The sequence below is a fragment of the Solanum tuberosum genome, unplaced genomic scaffold, assembly GCF_000226075.1.
Source record: "Solanum tuberosum cultivar DM 1-3 516 R44 unplaced genomic scaffold, SolTub_3.0 scf00105, whole genome shotgun sequence".
NCBI classification, from domain to species: domain Eukaryota; kingdom Viridiplantae; phylum Streptophyta; class Magnoliopsida; order Solanales; family Solanaceae; genus Solanum; species Solanum tuberosum.
Window position 1 is genome coordinate 1,257,824 of NW_006239031.1, and position 14,156 is coordinate 1,271,979.

General features: G+C 34.5%; 2 protein-coding genes across 3 annotated transcripts; both read right to left on the reverse strand.

Moving 5' to 3' along the window:
* Positions 1-2,922: 2,922 nt before the first annotated feature.
* LOC102579862 (uncharacterized protein At1g10890) lies at positions 2,923-8,092 on the reverse strand. Of its 2 annotated transcripts, XM_006349318.2 has the most exons (5): positions 7,767-8,092; positions 7,284-7,476; positions 5,996-6,208; positions 3,918-4,137; positions 2,923-3,461 (listed from the first exon to the last, which is right to left on the reverse strand). In XM_006349318.2, the coding sequence occupies exons 2-5, from the start codon at positions 7,433-7,435 to the stop codon at positions 3,195-3,197; spliced, it is 852 nt and encodes a 283-aa protein (XP_006349380.1). In that variant the 5' UTR covers positions 7,436-7,476; positions 7,767-8,092; the 3' UTR covers positions 2,923-3,194. The 2 variants fall into 2 exon arrangements, with proteins under 2 accessions (XP_006349380.1, XP_006349381.1); XM_006349319.2 differs by lacking the exon at positions 7,767-8,092 and having other exon boundaries at positions 6,328-7,375.
* A 665-nt stretch (positions 8,093-8,757) lies between these two features.
* On the reverse strand, positions 8,758-13,412 carry LOC102580406 (ankyrin repeat domain-containing protein 2B-like). Its single transcript, XM_006349320.2, has 9 exons — positions 13,272-13,412; positions 13,016-13,046; positions 11,970-12,121; positions 11,392-11,604; positions 11,140-11,288; positions 10,554-10,722; positions 10,048-10,140; positions 9,255-9,394; positions 8,758-9,097 (listed from the first exon to the last, which is right to left on the reverse strand). The coding sequence occupies exons 1-9, from the start codon at positions 13,278-13,280 to the stop codon at positions 8,998-9,000; spliced, it is 1,056 nt and encodes a 351-aa protein (XP_006349382.1). The 5' UTR covers positions 13,281-13,412; the 3' UTR covers positions 8,758-8,997.
* Positions 13,413-14,156: the final 744 nt, after the last annotated feature.

Sequence of the window (14,156 nt, forward strand, 5' to 3'; positions counted from 1 at the left end):
GTATATATATATATATATATATATATATATACATAATAACGCCAAATATTAATTGGTAGTTTCCATAATTAAGTTCTTAATAAGTCAAAATTAAAGTAAGTCGTAGTGATAATTTAGACTGGAACAGATTTTGTTTCAACTCCCTAGATCCAATATAAATCCAGTCAAACCTCTCTAACAATATTACTTGTCTCGATCAATATATTTTGATTTGTAACATAAATAAAATCATGAAATATTGATTCCACGTACCACGAATAATATGATTATTGTTATAACTAATAAAATATTACCATAGAGAACGAATGTCACAAATAAATCTGATTGTACCCCGTCATTTTTTTAATAGGGTAAAGAACTCTCATTGACCCTAAAGCTTACAATGGAAGTTTTATCTATAATACTCCGTATACACAATAAATTAAAACTAGAACAAAACCCCTTCTTTTTTTATTTACCCCCTCGTTCGTGACTCGAACTCAAATAAATTGTTTTGTCACAATGCATCTTTCCCTTCTTCCTTTTAAATTATCTTATTTTTGTTGAAATATTGTAAAATAAAAACAAAAGAGACAAAAAAACCCATATATTTTTTTGGAGAATAGGGAAGGCTCAAAATACAATGATATTTCCTTTTCAACATGTAAAAGAAGCATAATACAATTCTTGAATTAGAAAGTGTCAATACGTAAGCAATTCCACAATAACAAGCAATCTCCATCCTCCAATACTTTTATAATTGAAGTAAAAAAAAAAGGTAAAATTTGTTTTTTTGACTCCCAAAAAAAAATAAATGATTCGGGTTTTGTCAGCGGTACCGGAGGACCCGGGAACTCCAAAATCCAATTAGGATTCTACAATTAACTTAAATCCCAGTCGCAACACGCGCCATTATGGGTGACCCGATTGACTTGACTTGACCCGAATCTGAATTAAATACAGGTTGTACCCACACCAACCACCTTTCGCTTAAAATTCAGAGACTAGTTAAAATTAGTGGGTCCCATTCCACTGTTATTTAAAAGTGGGTCCCAATGCAAAGACGAGACAAGAAAGGTGGTGGGAAAATAGGGTAATAATGAGTTAATGATAAGAGGTGTCGCTCTCTTTTTGCCAGACCTTTTTTTTTTTTGACAGCTCACTACCCCCCAAACTATACATTTAATAACATTTTCAAATATAATAACCATACGGACCCAGTAATTTGAGAAGATTTTACCTTTATCTTTCTCGAAATTGTTTTCAATCGACACTCGGCTCAAAAGATCAAATAAAGCAATAAATTATATTTTTTAAATCTTATTTTATGTGATATTCTTTCTATTTAGTGTGACCATTTCGCCCACATACTAATATTTATCCTAATTGTTGACCTTTATAGTTTATACCTTCATAATTAGAATTATGTTTTCAGTAAGCTAAAGTTAGCACCTCTCTCGGCTCCAAGTTCATTTTTCTATATTCCAAAAAAAAAAATTAGAGAATTTTCAGCTACCGCTTAGTCTTTTATTTCAAAAAATTGTTGTAAAGATATGATACTTGGACCTAACTCAGCCTCAAAAGCTAATTCATGAGGAGAGATTTGTCCAAGTCCATATAAGGAGATCAACTTCCCATCCCTCTACCGATATGGAACTTCTAATATAAAGAAGATTTGCGGAATTATTATAAAGTTATGTGATATTAAATTTTAGGTAAAATAATTTTTCGGGAAATAGAGAAAGAGATAAAACTGTATTATCTTAAAAATCCGATCAAATTGAATTTGTACATATAGAACATTTGATTTACTTAACATGCAAACTCGCTTTGACCCGAGTGAATATTAGGGTTGGCCATTGGCGGGAGTATTCCCAACAATAGTACTATGCTTCAATCCTAAATAAAGTGGGCTGGATTATTTACTTTTATGAATTTTCATCGATCACATTGCTTTACAAAAAGACATTGGTATAAATTGATAATGGATTTGGTATAATTTGTTGTGCATGTGTGTCTTGGTTGTGCTGTCTCACTCCATTTCATAAAGGGAATTTCCATGAATAAGCTATTTTTATGTTCTAATTATAACTCTATTTTGAGCTACTTACATTTCATTACAAAATAAAATAATGTTTCTCTTTATTTATTGTAGTAAAATAATAAAAAGTGAGAGATTAGATTGTAATCTTCTCATTCTTTTTCTCTCTCACTCAAAGTCGTAAATTTCATTATAAAAAAAAAACTTTATAAAGAAGTTTCAAATACTTGAATTTCAAAATCAAATTATGCAAAATTGTTACTCCATATGTTTAGATTGGGTGCAGTTGCAAACGATTGAAAATATCATTTGAAATTTAAATATCAATTTCATATTGAAACTTGAAGAGGAAGATGAACAATAAATTTATGTATTTTGATTTTTGTATGTCGGGTGTAAAGTTATTTATATGTTCAATATATTAAAGACACATAAAAACGTAATTGTATATTTTTGTATGCCAATTATATGTTTTACCGGTTGTTGATTTTATCAGATGGTATATATTTTGTAGAAATGATGCTTCTTTAAAAAACAGGTTATTCCTCTAAAACAGATAATTTCACCCCCTAACATTGTATCTCTATGTAAAAATCTCTATACATTTTAACTCGTCCAAATTCAGCTCATCGAGTTGATTTGGCCAAGTATATTCTCTCTTGAAGCATGCAGAGAAATGAAGACAGCCTAAAACTCCAAGCCCAACTATTTCTTTGGGCAGGGTGGAGCAGTACTAGCCCATTTGTCGATTCAATCCATTTCAGTCAGCGTACACCTAATCTCTACGCACAAAACACCGAATCGTAAACTATACATTATACTCTTGCAGTATCACTTGTGGAATATCACTGGATATGTTTTCCTCTCATTTCAGAATTTCTGTATCAAGTAAATAAGGAAAGAAAGAGAACAAACGCAGCCAATTGGTAACAACAACAATATCACAACTTGCTAGTAATGTTGGCCCTAAATTACATCAGTTGAAAACAGTGCATTGATTAGCCAACTACGACCAAGGAAATATACTCACTCAGCAAGTACTTAAGATTACAGAAAAAATGGAGGAACATAAAGAAAGGGTATCCAACAAAACTTGGTTTTCCCAACCTCTAATGAAAAACCAATTGCCTTTGATGATCAACAAGATCATGACCGTGATAATAATGTCATAAGATCATTTCAAACCCAATGCAAACGACAACTTGGGCCTGGATTTGTTCTTGCCCAACACTTTCATTTGCTTTGCACGCTCTTCCTCCTCTTGTTGTTTTTTCCTTCGCAAAGCCTCTTCTTTCTGTCTTTGGAGCTCTTCCAGTTCTCTATAACGCTGTTCTTCCTTCATTTGCTGCTTCATAGCTTCCCTTCTCTGAGCTTCTTCCACTTTTCGCCTCTTCTCTTCAAGCATTCTTTCCAACTCTTCTTTTTCTTTTCGAGCTTGTTCCTACATGAATAATAAAAAATAAAAAAAGAGTCCCTTTTCACTGTCAATACGAATTTAATATCAATGAAGAACGTGGCGACCAAGCAGGACCAGTATAAGTTCAAGAAAACTATTGGGTCAAACCATACGGTCACTGCCCTTCCCCTGCCCCCCTCTTTGTAGGGTTCTGTGGTGTTTTAATCATTTCTTTTTTAATGGGATTATTAGCGGACTGTGTAACCTTATAGCAGGCTCATGATAGATGGAATGAAGAACCATCACAATAAGTGCACTAATATCTTTTATGACAGGATGAACATCTGGACACCATCTCGGAAGCACAAACATTGCAACAGAAACTATTGACTCAGAGAACATGAAATTTATTATCCAGGGTACAAAAACATGCTAACTGCTAATATAAAAGAAAAAGACCAAGACATGGTAACCACATATATTTAAGCAAAAATAACTTGCCTCTTTTTGTTTCGACTCAATAAGAGCAGATTCCTTCTCCTTTTCAAGTTGAGCAGCAACTTCATTCACAAGTTTCTTTCTACCATCTTCTAATCGCCTTCGAATTTCAAGCTTGATCTCCTCCTTGTTCAAGCTTTCATCAACTTTTCTCTTAATTGCATCTTCAACTCTTTTTGCAGTTTCTTCTTCTATTAATTTCAGTTCTGCTTCCTCTTGACGCCTGAGAGAAAAGGAGTAAAAATTAGAGACGGGAAAAACATTGACACAGAGAGCAAAGACTCCTTTTATGTTCCCCAGATTCATAAATAAAGGAAGAACTAACTTGCGAAGTATTGCCCTTTTTCCTCCTTAGTATATAACTAAAGGAACAACAGACTGACCTCCATGTTGACATATGCACTAAATATACATGTTAATGCTTTATAGCATACCTCTACCTGAATTCTGTCCAAACAAATGAGAATCAAAACTGGTGAACAGTAGATAAACGAAGCACCCAATTGATCATCAAAATTAATTAGTAGAATATAGCAGTAACTTCCTCAAAATAAGCCTGTGGAGAAGAATGTCAAATAACCTGTAGCAATTTTTAAAGCTAATCACCAAAATACTAGCAACTTTACAGCAAAAGTAGAACTTTAAACAGAAAAGTTTCTACTTCTTTAATAGATGACCAAAACTGTCAACATGTAAGCTAAAATAGTCAGAAATGGTGACAAAAAGAAGCCTGAGACCAATGCTTGAGTCACAAGATACTGTTCAAGATTCAGATTAGAGCATAACAGAACTAAAGAAACTTGTTCCAAGCCAACTTGAAATTGACAAGACGTTTGAGTACATTCATCTACATTAAATAATGGCCAATCTAAATCTTGTCAAATGTTCCTTATTAACGAGTACATTCATGATTATGCCCGTCCTATTAACTTTTGTGAGGCTGGGTATGAAAAATAACATGTTTTAGCAAAATACATGTAACATCTGTCCTTGCAGTTGCCACATCTGTTGATGTAATGAAGGACAGATAAGACCATTGATGGACAGTATGGCAGAATAACCAAACAAAGATCAAGGTGTTGTCAAGGTTGCCTTTCTCTCTTTCTTTATCAGCCTTAAATAATTTAGCAAAAGCTGAACCCATTAAAAGGCATAACTAATTGCAAACACTCTTGCTGTTGTTTGTTTTGCTACTTGGTGATCCAGCTGCATTCTTTGCATTATACTGTCTTATAACATGTACTATAGAAACTTGCAATCCACTTGCAACATAGACAGAGTCAACTCCATCAACCCTATAGCCATTTACCTATGATTAGAAATAATAAGGCAAGAAGAAGAGTGCAATAAAACCCAGATCCATTAGGCATAGCTAGAGAGCTCAGGCAAGCAGCACTAATTTTATATCTTCATTTTTTGGGGGTATTGTCCATGAAATTCTTTTATTCTGGGAGGAACATTACTAACTTCATGTTGAATTAGAAGGACAAGGAGGTTAAATAAAAATGTAAAGCATGCAAGTGTTACAATTCCATGCTACATTAAACAGTAGATGCACATTACACAACAACAATTCAAGTCGACCGCACTCTACAAATATCTACCACTCAACACTCGCAGACCAAGTTTATTTTAATTTTAGAACTGAGCTTTCATGAACAATAAAAATCTTCTCATTTTCAGGCAATGGAGTAAAGCGCCAAAATTCCCACTATCCGATCCTACATCTACCTCATCATCAGGCTCATCACAAAAATCTTTCAATTAAAGAACTGACATTCTGTTCTGTAGTCTCCAAAGGTCAGTCCATTATAACTAATCAGAAAAAAACTCTCCAGTGGCCCCAGTGTAAACATTTCTAAACAAAATTTCCATTTATCCACAATTGGTTTCAGGAAAACAGTACAGAAACTAGAGGTGTATGCTTAAAGTTGAAAGAGTGTATAAAAGAAGTTCTAATTCTATAGGTAGATACTCAAAACAACAGCATAGCTTACTCTAAGATGAGGAAGAGATGGAAAGGAAAAATACAAGACAGAAATAGCTACAGAAAATGAGAAGCTTTACAAATACAGCAGTACCTTTTCTTCTCCTCTTCATCAAGTTTATTTTTTTCACTGATACCCTTTTGCTCTTTCAATCCGATACTTGAACCAGGTGATTTACCAATAGGAGACAATGAGGTACTCCTACTTCTCTGTCTCCTATGGTTCCTTGGAGAGCGACTCTTATGACGTCTGGTGGCTGGAGAACGACTTTTGCGGCGCCTAGGGGACAATGAACGACTTCGTTTTCTGTATAACAATGATTAACATTTAAGCAACAACATATATTGGCACCACACAACATACAAATCCCCAGACATACTAACCAGTCCTCCAAATCAATTAGATACTAAAGCATGTACAGTTACCTCATGAATTGCAAAGAATAAACTCGAGCTCCGTCTTTTATCATAGGAACAGCTAATATCACAATCGAGCAACCAATGGACACTCACCGGCACCCATGACCTGCTTGCTTCCCATGAAGGGAAGCAATTACTTCTTTTAATTTCTCACTGAAGAACATAGTTTGCACCGGGTATTACATTTAGGTTTCTATTATTAACTCTACTCATTAGGATCATGCATATCGTCAGAATTGCAATCTGACCGAGGACTAAAATTTGCAGCTGAACAGCGCAAGAACCAGCTTACAATAAAGCATATTACACCGAGAACCACAAAGATTTTAACTATGGTGATCACAGGCATTGAAAACTCTTAGTAGCAGCAAGAAGTCAATTCGACAAGTACATAACTTGATTTTGTAGAAATCCACTAACTCATATAATAAAAGGCTAGTGGATTTTGATGAGCAAATACCAATCTGAACAAAATGAAGTCAATAGTGGCAGCAGAAGCACGAAACACATCTGCACCCCCTATCTCCCCGCTTTGAGAACAGAGCTAGATATCCAGTGATGGAAATTGACCAAATGAAATGAAAATTGAGGCCTTTTGTCAAAAGAAAGTCACTAGAAATTCCTCTTAAAGTTTTTAAAATACAAGCAAAAATGATCAATCATCAATCCCACCACATCTTAGACCAATGTTGTCACTACAAAATCCTAAAATCCTTTTTGATCAACGCAGCAAGTCCATCCAATAAACGGTAGATAAAAACCAACAGTTATCAAGAATCAAACACGTACACATTGCCTGAACGAAACTGTAGGTGAATCAGCAAACACATGTGAGCTTTATTAGAATAATAAAACAACAAATTCTTGTACATATAAAAAACATACAAACCAAAGACATTTAACATAAGGAGAAAATCCATATATGTCAAATCCATAAATCAATTTATGCCAATGGGTATCACCTGCTATAAGCATAAGGGGATCTGCTTCTATCTCTCCTGCTTCTTCGGCTATGTCTGCGCACCACAGGCGAGGGTGACCGTGAATATCTCCTCTTATATGCTGGCGACTTCGATCTAGACCTTGATATATCCCTATCCCTACCTCTACCCATCTCTTCCTCAAATAGTTATATCTAAAAACCCACAAATTCACCTGCAATAAGAAGAATCAGAACCCACCTAAACAATTCAAAGACCATGTGTAACCTTAGACCAACAAAAATACAAAGAACAAGCTTCACAAACCACACCCCCACAACAATTCCAAAAACAAGTATTAACTTTAGACCAAAACAAAATAATATTACAAGAATCAAAACCCCATCTGCCCAAACCAAGTTCAAACACATATATACCCTTAGACCAAACAAAAAAAAACTAAAGTATAAAACTTTATCCACTAAAATAATAATCAAATTGAAGAAGATATATACTGAAAATTACCTGTTATAACAAAGAAAGAATGGATCTTTCCCGGGGCATAACGAGAAAATAAACCCTAAAAAGTGGAAGGAAGTGAAGAAATAGAGATATATTTTGTGGGTCTCTTCTTTTCTTTTCTCTGTTTTTCAGGGCCGAATGATTGAAATACACAAATGGGAGTTTTCTTGTACAAAGCAAATACACAGAAAGAGAGATTATGAATGGAGTCGCTTGCAAAGGAAGATGAGCGATGACTATACCAAGGAAAAAAAAGGTTTCACTGTTCGCGAAAAAAGTAAATAGAAAAAGAAAAAATATTGAACTACCTATGAATTGAATTACTAGGGGAAAATAATGGCCAAAAGCTAGCTCGTGTGGAAAAAAGATTGCCTAAATCAGACCAATTTATCCTTTTTCGTTTTTCATTAGACATAGGACTCTTCAAGATTATATGAGGCTGGTAAATAATTTTTGACTAATATAAAATAGAAAAATATTAATTAGAAGAAAATTATGATTATTTTACCCTTAGTTATGTTGCTCTCCTTTAAGAATTTACTCAGTTTATGTATTATTTTATATTGATCTTCGATACTACATAAAAGTGTAATTTAAAAAAAATTATCTAGAAATTACTAAGGCAAAAAAATGTTGAACTCATCAACTTGGGTCAAACTCTTGAATTGTTAGGGGAGATTATTATTACGAATCAATGGCTCAAATTGACCATTTACCATCCAAAACTCAAACTCGAGCCTCATGGGCTAAAATGTATCAACACCCTGAAAAATGTTTAATTGAGAATACACAAGTCAATTCAAGCACCACCATTATAAGAACAATGTATTACCATCCTACCCCTTTTTACACCCACATCATACACAAAGCTCTCTTGGCTGGTGTCTTAAAAGTCTTGGGAAACTCATCCACAAGTAGGGGGGTTTGAAGAGGGTGGGATGTATGTAGCCTTACCCCTACGTTGTAAAGGTAGAGACAAAAACTACTATATCAATTCGGAAAAAAATTTGGAAGGTTAATTTAACATGGTAGCAAAGATGTTTACAAATACAAAACATCCAGAGGAAATTCTTCGAACAGGCACAATCTTAGAAAAACAATAAAATTATACACTGGCAAAGATAACACATCAAGTATGGATAAGATCCCTAAGATCCTCAAAGTACAGATGTCTTGAATCACACTCTGTGACATCCAAAGTTTCAATTGTACATGACCAAACATCTATGCCAGTTCACAGAAATGCATCCTTCTCAAGCAGCTTTAGGACATCCTGCTGGTTGTTGAGTTTGGCAACATCAATTGGCGTCTTTCCGTCCAAGTTTTGAAGAGTTCTGCACAAACAAAAGAAAAGCTTTTACTTCGACTTGCATGTGTTAAGCATATAGTGTGTTTCATCAAATCCAGTATATTGGACAAGAAAATAAAGCATAATGAGACATGTGAGGCAAAACCAATATCACAGCAGGATTGTAGAAAAGTAAAACATACACAGCAGCTCCGTTCTCCAGCAGAAGTGCTACACACTCCTTCCTACCATATCCAGCAGCATAGTGAAGAGCAGTATTCTTGTTCTTGTCCAATGCATCAACCTTTGCCCCAGCTTCAACAAGGAGCTGAGCACACTTCACCTGAAATAAATAAAATAAACAACCACTTAATCTCTGAAGAAATTTGATGAAACATTGGCTTACTTCAATGGTAATATACTCTCAAATAACATGTTATCAACCTTAAACCTCCTATCTCGACAATATGGAAATTTCCTTATATGAGGATGTTGAAATTTTTTCATTTTTTTTTTCTGATTGATGACTGCTGGTAAAATGATATGGTTATTGTGCCCCTCAACCCAACCCGGAAGTATATAATTCTTTTTTAAAATAAAGTAAAAGTACACCCGGTAGAAGTATATAATGCTTTCCTCACTCTGAATCTGAAGCAAAAAGAGTGCTTCCAAAACAGTTTATAAAAAAAAGGTAAGTTTGAGGATCAGATTTCATCAGGGCATATGGACACATTCAGAACAATAAAAATGGTCAGAATTAAACAAAACGTAAAATAGAAAAGAGCTCCAAAGTACACAAATTCTAAAGGAGAAGTAATTAGTGCTTTTCGAAAGAACTAATTCCCCTGAAAGGAGCTTCGAAACGTTGATAGATCCATAAGAAAGCCAAAAAGGATCACCTGGAAAGCTAGAAATATTTAAGTAGCAAACTGAAGCATATGTGTACATGAATATACTGAAGGTCCAATATGAAGATCATATCCATCAACTTCTTACCTCGCCATATCCACAAGCAAAATGCAATGCTGTCCTTCCTTCCGAGTCTTCTTCATCTTTGTCAGCACCAGCAGCTAGTGCAGCCTTCAAGCCCTAAACTCCAATTAAAGCAATTATGCATTTAGATGGACAATACTGTAAGTCTGTAATGTGATCATAGGTATAATTCAATTTTAAGGAAAAGGAAAATATAGGCATATTGACACAAAATTGCTTTCTGATATAAGAAAAAATGAACAGGATTGTTCATAATAAAAGCAAAGAGAAAAATAAGAAAATGTGTAATTCACCAGAGTGTACTTAAAATGTTCACATCAAAGGGATCATAAGTGTATTTAAGAAACACATATTGCATGCACGGAGTTGTCAGAAGGGTAATTTCAGACTAGAAGCAGAAGAAATTCTGAACAAGTAAAAGGTATCTGAACAAAATTGCAAAATAGAACTACCACATCCCTACGTTTAAGCCCCCCCGACAGCCAAAGGAAGTTGAATTTAAAAAGCACCTCTGCATCACCAACACTAGCACACTGATGAACAACAGATTCATCTTCATTTGCCTCTTCTGTTTCATCTGGCCCAGGTATTTCAGAAGAGGTAGCACCACCCTCTCCTCCAGCAGCAAAACCCATTGCTTCACCAATCTTCTTCAGAACATCTTGATCGTTCCAATACCTGAAAAAAGGAAGGAAAAGAAAATCAACCATTACAATTGTATTACACCTAACAGAAAAGGCAACATACCCCACAAAAAAGGCTACAGATATCAGGAAAAGTGTTGCAGAAACACCTCAAGCCAGAAGCTTAGCAAATTAACTATTACATGTTCATTTTATCACCTTACTGTTACAGACGGAAAGGAACCTGCAAAATTAGTATTTGTAGCAATGTGTTCATTTAGAAGATAAAATGTGACGAGGAATTTTTTTTGAATATATTCTGCAAAGGTTGGAATGTTGATTAGATTTATTTAAATTAGCAAGTGAAGTCCCATGCTTAATAAAGTATAGGATATCACTCAAGTTCTGGTTGACCAGAAGTGAGAAAAGAATAGTCAACGCAACCTAAATAAGAACAAATAGGAGATATGACCTCATCATTGCAGCTGGTCCTCCGCTCTCTATCTCTTCCAAGATTGGTTTGAGTGATGGATCTTCTTTAATGCGCGCCATCCGTTCTTCAAGTTGCTCCTTCTGAGCAGGGTTTGACAAACTCTCAAGCATGCCAGACATGGATGGATCCTGAAGTAAAACAAGTAAGGAAATCATGTACCAATCACTCAAAGAAATAAACATTTCTCATTAAGAAATCCAGTGGCTCGTACAACATGAGGCAAAAAGATACCTGCATCAATGCATTACCAAGCCGCTCAGCCATGGTCATAAACTGAGGATTTTGCATAACCTGTTGCATTGTAGAGTAGTATTGTTGGCTATCAAAGTTGGGGACACTTTCTTCCACTGCCGCACCTTGAAAGGTCTTCTGAAGCTGCTCTGCCATCTGGTTAAATGCAGGGTCTTTTGCAATCTGCTCTGCTAGTTCTTTGATACTTGGGTCCTACATCAGCCACAACATAAAAGAGATGTGCAGAATAAACCAAAAGACACCATAAATAATTCAAAGTTTGTCAATCAACAAAAATAAAATGACAAGAAAAGCAGCAAAATTAAAAGTATAATTGATTGCAAGTTGATGGTAATAGAAATTTTTTCTATTTTACATTACTAAGATATAATTTTAATAGTTTATCACCAAGTGTTGGAGCTTTGTTTTTCCATCAAAGTAGTTTGTAAGCCATTTGTACTATTAAAACTCAAATACCATGTATTCAACCAAAATGAGATTAAATATGTAATTATATTTACTATTTAAAATATTTGAACATAACAGAACTTTTATTCTGCATAGAAACGTGTATGTACATTGAGTAGTCCAGACATGGCTGAGAAATCAAAGGGATTTTGGACCCCAGCTCCAGCCGCAGCAGTAGAGGCTGTTCTCCCCTCTCCTAATGGTGCTTCCATGGTGGAAGACTCAGAAGATTTTTTACTCTCAGCTGCCCCAGACTTCTCATCTGAAAAAAAAAATTGAACTTTCTTCAAACTGTGTTCCACATAGCAATTACTTTTTCTAGCAGAAAGAACTAATTACAAGACAACTTTCTAGAGCACTCATGATGCTATAAAGTGTCATCTTTGGTAGGAGGTACAACAAGTTGTAAAGCTCAAAATACCAGCAATATGATATTTCCAAGTCATGAGAAAATATAAAATAAATAAAATCTAGACAAAACGATGTTCCAAAACAATGATAGACAGCAGGCAACCAACATTCAGAAAACTACAAGTATTCTGTCTGGCATCCTGATCCTGACCCATAGATATACGAAAGTGCACACATGCATATTATAGTCAACCTCAATCAGTTTGGACTGAGGCGTTGCTGATTACACACACGAATCATATCTGGTCATACTCACATTTTTTGATAAGTCATATGTATAAATTAACTGATACAAAACATTATATGCACCAATTAAGATAGTAGTATTATTGGAGGTTGAGACATGCCTTCCAACCAAGTTAGTAGAAATGTCAACTCTGTTGGTCTATGTGCCATTTACTCGATCATAAGTAGCACATTTTTTGGTTGATTCTACAGCATCCAAATAGTCCTAACTTTTCACACGATTGCTTCTACATTCAGCATATTCAAATCATTGTGCTTTTATCAAGACAAAATTACTTTCGATTAAATAACTAAAATAGCTAATGTCAATGATCCCACTTCCATCCACACACTACATCCCATTTCACCACAGGTCAACAATTATCCTCATGGAACCTCATCCTTCAAGAATACCTTTTTGGAATTAAGTTCATACATATAACTAAAAAAATTCACACGCTACTATGAAAATTAAACATTCAATATTACATCAATCAATCAGAAGAACGATGAATTATACCTTTGGATGCAGTCGGCAAAACCTTCTCTCCCTGAAATAATTAAATTAAAGTTATATGAATCAAGAAAAAACATACAAATATCAAGAAACAAGATTCTTTTACCAAAACAAAAGCAATCCCTCAAAAATCTCAAAACCCCAATTCAAAAAATCCAATCTTGAATCAAGAAAACAAATCAAGAACAGAAAACAAGATTTGATTTGAATCAAAACAAAATCAAGAATCTAAGAAATTGAAGTGTGATGATATATATACCTCAGACATGGCTACAAAGAGATAGAGAAGTAACCCAAAAAAGTGAGAGTCTTGAGTAAATGGGAGATTTGGGGTTAGACGAAATCAAAAGGGTTTTTGTGAGTTACACACACAGATAATGATAAAATTGACAGATGGACTTGTACAATTATCAAGAAAAAAAACTTATATATATTTTTGTTTTTGTGATATAATCAGTGGGCCACATCAATCTTGAAATGAATGGCACCGATATGCTTTCTTTAGATTCTCCATTCCTTGGGCTTTGGACAGCGACAATCCATTCCTATATTGGGCCTTCCATATTAGGCCCTAACTTGACAAAAATTGGGTATATATAGTGCTTCACGGTTCAATTATTATTTGATACTATTAAAGTATATAAATACCATCAGAGTATATATATATAATCCATGGTATCAGCAGTGGTTCAGTAAATAGAACAAAGAGGAGTCAAGTAAATAGTATGGCTTGTGGGTCCAATCAGGGTAAATATATATTGGATTTGATCCAATTTGAATAAATATTTTACCTAATAGGTCCAATTTGTATAGTCTTTCATTAACTTAAATAGCCGGCAATTCAACTCTTTAAATCACAAATACCCAACGGATATATTTGTGCATAATCAGTTCTATATTATTTATATATATCATTTGATAAAAAATAAATAATGAATTTGATCAATCATTTGTGAATTTTTTATTTTTTTTAAATATTTCAGAAAAATTTGCTGGTTGTCCTTTGTTGCCTTATTGGGGCGCAATTATTCAATAGATGGTCCTTTTTTTTCCTGGTAATTTATGAACCTACTAGACCATAATAAGTTATTGCCATTCAGAGAAAAATATATCTACTGAGAGAGGGGGGGGGGGGGGGGGGAAA

What these genes read in the sequence shown, in the direction of transcription:
- LOC102580406 (XM_006349320.2), bottom strand. An exon ending in CTAGTGTTGGTGATGCAGAG is followed by an intron (nt 10,141 to 10,553) that starts GTGCTTTTTAAA and finishes ATTGGAGTTTAG; the next exon opens with GGCTTGAAGGCTGCACTAGC. An exon ending in TTGCTTGTGGATATGGCGAG is followed by an intron (nt 9,395 to 10,047) that starts GTAAGAAGTTGA and finishes TATTTATTTCAG; the next exon opens with GTGAAGTGTGCTCAGCTCCT.
- LOC102579862 (XM_006349318.2), bottom strand. Translation starts at nt 7,435, where the DNA reads ATGGGTAGAGGTAGGGATAGGGATATATCAAGGTCTAGATCGAAGTCG. An exon ending in GATGAAGAGGAGAAGAAAAG is followed by an intron (nt 4,138 to 5,995) that starts GTACTGCTGTAT and finishes CTTTTCTCTCAG; the next exon opens with GCGTCAAGAGGAAGCAGAAC. An exon ending in TTGAGTCGAAACAAAAAGAG is followed by an intron (nt 3,462 to 3,917) that starts GCAAGTTATTTT and finishes TTATTCATGTAG; the next exon opens with GAACAAGCTCGAAAAGAAAA.